The sequence below is a fragment of the Poromitra crassiceps genome (assembly GCF_964638095.1).
Source record: "Poromitra crassiceps genome assembly, chromosome: 13".
Taxonomy (NCBI): Eukaryota; Metazoa; Chordata; class Actinopteri; order Beryciformes; family Melamphaidae; genus Poromitra; species Poromitra crassiceps.
In genome coordinates this window covers 46052183-46058118 of record NC_139644.1, presented here as the reverse complement: position 1 = coordinate 46058118, position 5936 = coordinate 46052183, and the positions used below count along the sequence as shown (strand labels likewise).

Sequence of the window (5936 nt, the reverse complement as noted above, 5' to 3'; positions counted from 1 at the left end):
TTTCTGATATACTACTGATGTTCTAATGATACAAAGCTGGTTGAAAATGGGCGGAGTGTTCCTTTAAAGTTAATATCCCAGTCCTCTTCTGTTACAATACCACGGCGGGTATTGTGCTGCATATTTACCGTGTGTAGCCCTATTGCTTGTAATTAAATAGCCTACAAACTGTTGCAGTTCAGTAGGCTAATCTGATGTGGCTGTGTTGTTGTTATGAAATAAATCTTCTTACTTACATATTCTACCAATTATCTCGTTCGTTTAGCATAACAGACAGTCCTGCTTAATTGACTCACAGTTTGAATAACGTTACTTTGTAGACAAACCCTCCAGGGGCGTCTAGTGTATTTTTGTCCAGGGGGACTAGACCACGAGTACGGTTGGGTGATATGTTTGAAATCAATATCATGATACTCATAAGGAAATCATAAGAAAATGAGCAAATATTGATGGTTAAGACCAATAATGACATCACAACAGTCTAATCCTGTTCATTTCTATGAGGGGGAACCCCCCCCCCCCAGGTGAATTCCATTTTCCCTCACCAATCATCAGAGACTTGCATTTGATGTTAGTTCCTCCAGTCGGGGGAACGTCAAACAAAACATCTCACCTTTGAAGAAATGCCTTCCAAGCAGTGTGTCCAAGTAATTGGTACTTTTAAAATCTAATCCATTTAAATTAGCATTGATAGCAGGCGGCTTAGTCCCGCCCATTGACTATATAAAGCTGGAGAACATACTGTACGTGGTGGAACCCTGGGAGAGCAAGTATGTAGGACTGGGGAACATACTGTAGGACCCTTTGTCCTGTTCCTATTAGGTGCCATATAAATATGGAGAACATTGAACCCTGGGAACATTTGACCCTGGGAACACTGATGTTGAACCTTGGGAACAGTGAACCCTACATGCTTCCGTCTCGTGTGTGTGTGCACACCCTGCCTGATGACAACGATGAACATGATGATGTTGGTTTAGACTTGTGGCAGGATGCGTTATGTGGACTGGATGTTTACTGTTCAGTTTATGTCTAAATAGGCTTGGCCTGTTTTGTGTGAATTTTAGTGTCGGATGAGAGCAGATGGGTTAATCTGAGCGTGTGTATTTCAACATGTGCGTCTTCGTCGTGCCTCTATGTGGCGCTCTGTGTGACTAAAAGGTGTTCTGTAATGTTACTCGATACTCATACATCAGGAAATAGCTTAGGGCTGTTTCAATAGCCCCCCCCCCCCCCCCCCCCTCTGCGTGCCTTGAAACGACCCTCCTGGATGACTGGATGTGTCAGCATCAAAACTGGCTTTCTGCTGCTTCTGTCAGGTTTGTTCTGACATTGGAACATTGAATGACTTGGTGACGGGGGAGACTTGGAGGTTATCTGTCAAAACAATACGCCGCTTTGGGGATCTTTCATCACAAAATGGGCAACATCAAAGTGAGAAATAGTGATTGGAAGTTGCAGATACATACTAGTAGAGAGAGACCTTCTAGGGCACTTAGAGGGCCCTCAGAGAAACTCCACTCAGCAACTATATTCGGCACTGGTTTATTAAAGCTGGTTTTAATTACGATGTAGTCTCAACGCCAGACCCATGAGAGTTCTTACGCTGATACACTATGTTACTGCATGCTGCAGATCTCTCTCTGGGTCTGATACACTATGTTACTGCATGCTGCAGATCTCTCTCTGGGTCTGATACACTATGTTACTGCATGTTGCAGATCTCTCTCTGGGTCTGATACACTATGTTACTGCATGCTGCAGATCTCTCTCTGGGTCTGATACACTATGTTACTGCATGCTGCAGATCTCTCTCTGGGTCTGATACACTACGTTACTGCATGCTGCAGATCTCTCTCTGGGTCTGATACACTATGTTACTGCATGCTGCAGATCTCTCTCTGGGTCTGATACACTATGTTACTGCATGCTGCAGATCTCTCTCTGGGTCTGATACACTACGTTACTGCATGCTGCAGATCTCTCTCTGGGTCTGATACACTATGTTACTGCATGCTGCAGATCTATCTCTGGGTCTGGGATGCTTCCCCCCAGCCGGCTGGTTATGGGAGGGAAGCGTTCACTTGGCCAGTGATTGGCCAGTGGTGGATTCAGTATTCCCCAATCAGTAACGACTTTGCGATCAGACGACACGGGAGGCGCAGCCCTTTTTTCGAACCGCTCTCTCATCGGTGCTACGACCTGTCACTCATTCAATTTCAACCCACCTTCAAAAACCAGCAGTGGCTGTGAAGTGGCACAGACTCATTTATGTAGTATGCAGAGTGCAGCGATTCAAAGTAATATTTGAGTCTGGGGAGAGACTAATTACAGTGTAACTAGTTTGTAATTGTGAACAACGAATAAAATAACAATGCTGTAGGGTAACAAAACAAGAAGTCCTCCCGGACTAAGGGGTAACAATTTTGTAATGATGAGAGATTTATAAAGTAATTATGTCGGTCTAACTGTTTGCATAATTACTGCATACTGTCATGGTCAAACAGCTTGTATGTGCTTTTGGCCGGTCAACATACCAAACATCTACTGTGGAGTTGTCAGTTGACGGTCAAAAAGTCGTCATCTCCCACCGGCTTGGTATTCAATGTTGCCTCTCATCACCCTTTTCCATACAAATGTGCTGGCCTGGCTTCCATTACAACAGGCTTGATGGCTGTTCAACAAGTTGTTGTTCAACAAGTCCCGGCTGTAAAATGGTGGATAAACATTGCATTTCCTTTCTTCACTATAAAAAACCTTCCCTTAGATTGTCAGTGGAAAGCTTTTAAAGGATAATTTCACCCAAATTCATTCGATCCATAAGTGATATCATCAGTGATTTTATGACAAACACTGATGATGTCATAGACATTGTGACATCATCAGTGATGTCATAAATCCTCCCCTGCAGACGTAAAGTAGGACCGGTGCAACTGTGATGTGCTTGAGTAACAACACTGGTGAGATCATCAATTCTATCCATAAGTGATATCGTCAGTGATTTTATGACAAACACTGATGATGTCCAAGACATTGTGACATCATCAGTGATGTCATAAATCTTCCCGTGCAGAGGTAAAGTAGGACCGGTGCAACTGTGATCTCAACAGTTTTCTGCATCAGGACAACGATAAAAACCATTGTTCGGAGTACAGTGAGCACCATGTCCCAGCACAAAAGTCGCTTCCCTATTATGGGTGAGAAGAACATCTATGGAGCACCTCAGTCAGGTTTCGGCGTCCTCCCTCTTGCCTACAGCCAGCGCCCTGGGGGAGCGTACCCACCTGCAGCTGGCTACCCGCAGGCAGGCCCAGGGTTTGGTCCAGCTCCCTTCCCCCAGATGCAAGGCTTCACCAACTCCGGCTTTGAGGACAAGACTATCCGAAATGCTTTCATCAGAAAGGTCTTCATGGTTCTCACAGAGCAGGTGCTGGTCACCTTGTCCTTTGTTGCCCTCTTCTCCAGCGTCTCCATGGTATGCATTAATGCCAGCTCCTACGACACAACCACCGTCATCGTGGCTATAGGCATCACCGTCGTCATCTGCTTCAATGTCGTCCTCTTCTCACCACAGAGCAAGTATGACTTGACTTCCTGGTTTGAAGTCCTGGATGTGTGCCTGATGGTGCTGCTGTGCTTCTACATCCTCAACAACACCATCATGCAAAACAAGATCCCGTGCATCCCGTACTTCTGTGGATCACTGGGGGGCCTCCTCTTGCTCTGCTCTTTGGTTGGACACACCCAGCTTCTCCTGGGCAACAAGATGCTGTCCCTGAGTGTGGAGGAATACGTTGAGGTTGCCCTCTGTTATATAGCCCATCTTTTTATTCTCTTTGTTTTCTTTCTGGAGGCAAGTCAATTTGGGGTTCAAATGGTGACTGGAGGGGCTGAGAGGATGGAACGCACACACCTCTCAGCAGCGCCTGGGGAGGAACTTTTCTCCACAGAGTAATTTTGGACTTTCTTGGAGGTGGGTGGAGGGTGGGTTGGAAACGGCTTGCAGAGAAGCCGGAAAAAAAGAAGGCGGAAATGAAGCAGCTTTAAAAGGGGAGGAGCCCTGTATGAGATTTGCCAATTGAAAGCCTAGAGGGAAGTCAGCTGATGTGGGCTGGGTTTGTAGACTGAGCTCGACTTCATGGCCTGCTAGAACGATTATCCCAATGGACTTTTACAAACATCAAAACAGTCTCTAAACTGCTGGACCTCGCTAGGACTTCTTCACGCCAGAAGTGATTGCATTATATTGGAAGAGTATGGACGCTCCATCATTGAAAATGTGGATACAGGAACTTTCAAACGTCTGGAAAGACTAACTTACATTGCTAAAGGCAAGCGGAAAGACTTTGCTCAGCTCTAGGAACCATACCTGAGGATCACAAAAGATGGAGGTGGAGGCCTTGCCTGAAACTTTGTGATTGAAGATTGTGAGCAATGTGGCCAAGTGCTTTATTGTTTGTTTTATTGTATTTTGTCTGCAAGTTGACTGTGTGTATTGTATTGTGTCTACAGTCTTTGAAAAGTATTTGAAATGACAATAAACATTGTGAAAAAAAGAACTATCGCAATGCTCGATTTCTGTCTGGACCACATAGTCAAGATTAATTATTAGCTATGCAATATTTCTATTTGGCGGTATGGCTCTGTTCTCTGTCTGAAGAAGAGCGTAAGCTCGAAACGTCACACCTGGAAGAATAAAACAAAAGCAAACGGGAGCTACAGTGTGCGGCCTTTATTTATTTATTTCACTGCGTTTTCTATTAGGTCCAGCACCTGCATTTTAAACTGGTTGGGATGTGCGTATCTTTTTTCACTGTTATATCTGTTCTCGGAGCTCCCTGCCCTTCCATGTGCTTACATGGAAAGAGTAATGCAAGAAGAGCAGCAGCAAAGATCCCCCCCCAAAGCAACCATACCAGGCAAACCTCTCTGGCTCTCCATGTGCTTACATCGAAGAGCCAGCAGGGGGAGCTAGCTGAGCAACTTAAGAAGGAAAGCCTCTCAAATGATATAGCAGTGAAGGGCCAATGCGTTCTATAAAGATTGGCGTTGGGTTCTGGTTGGGCTCTGCTCTTGAGGATGATCCCTATGAATCCAAGCAGCAAGAGATTCTGCGGGGAGCACGAACCCCACCCCAAACAAAACGTCTCCCTGCTTGAGTCCTGAATCAGCAGGGAGTGCATCATAACCACTGCAGAGCCAACCTGAACCGCCATCCTAAAGTAAAGGTACCTAGCCTATAAGACGCAACAAGCATAGGTTGAGGCGATGTCTCGTCATAGACGCTGGGTTAGCTGGCTGGGGGTGTGGTCAGGGTGGGGTAAATCCTCCCGTTCTATCCATTCAGCAGAGTAAGTATTTAGCTGCTAGCCCAGCCCAGGCAGACACGATCTGGGATTTAACCCCTGCAGTAAACGCACATCTGAACAGACGTCTACTGTATGTACCTCCTCTATATCCCCAATCCTGTAGTGTAGAGCCGTAGCACCGGCCTTTGGTGAGTCAGCCCATTGAGATATATGGACGGTTTTACCCCACCCGCCAGAGATGAGCAGTATTTTAAATACATGTATTTCAAATACGTATTTCAAATACATTTGTGTATTTTGTAATTTGTATTTGGCTGGACCCAGAAAAATAAGATAATTTGTATCAAAATACTTTCAGACATTGTATTTTGTGTATTTTAAATACATAAAATACTTTTTTCTTTAATTTTATGTCATTTTATTCTCAAATTGACACATTCTTACCATTGACACAGGTTTAAACTGTGGAGAAAAAAATGTGACATGTCACTTCTACTCTACCTCTCATTGGCTTACCCTCAGAACAAACTCAACCACAAATCAGAGGCAGAGTAGGGTGGGTCTTGAGTCAGACTTCACATCACTTCTTCGTCTAGTATGAAGCCTTGTATTGGTGGAAATTCCCCC

The 5936-nt window shown here is 44.9% G+C and overlaps 1 protein-coding gene across 1 annotated transcript; it reads left to right on the top strand.

The window, feature by feature from the left end:
* Positions 1-3163: 3163 nt before the first annotated feature.
* On the top strand, positions 3164-4530 carry LOC310788595 (protein lifeguard 1-like; the record flags this gene model as incomplete). Its single annotated transcript, XM_083650126.1, has 2 exons — positions 3164-3799; positions 4513-4530. The coding sequence occupies 2 exons, from the start codon at positions 3164-3166 to the stop codon at positions 4528-4530; spliced, it is 654 nt and encodes a 217-aa protein (XP_083506252.1).
* Positions 4531-5936: the final 1406 nt, after the last annotated feature.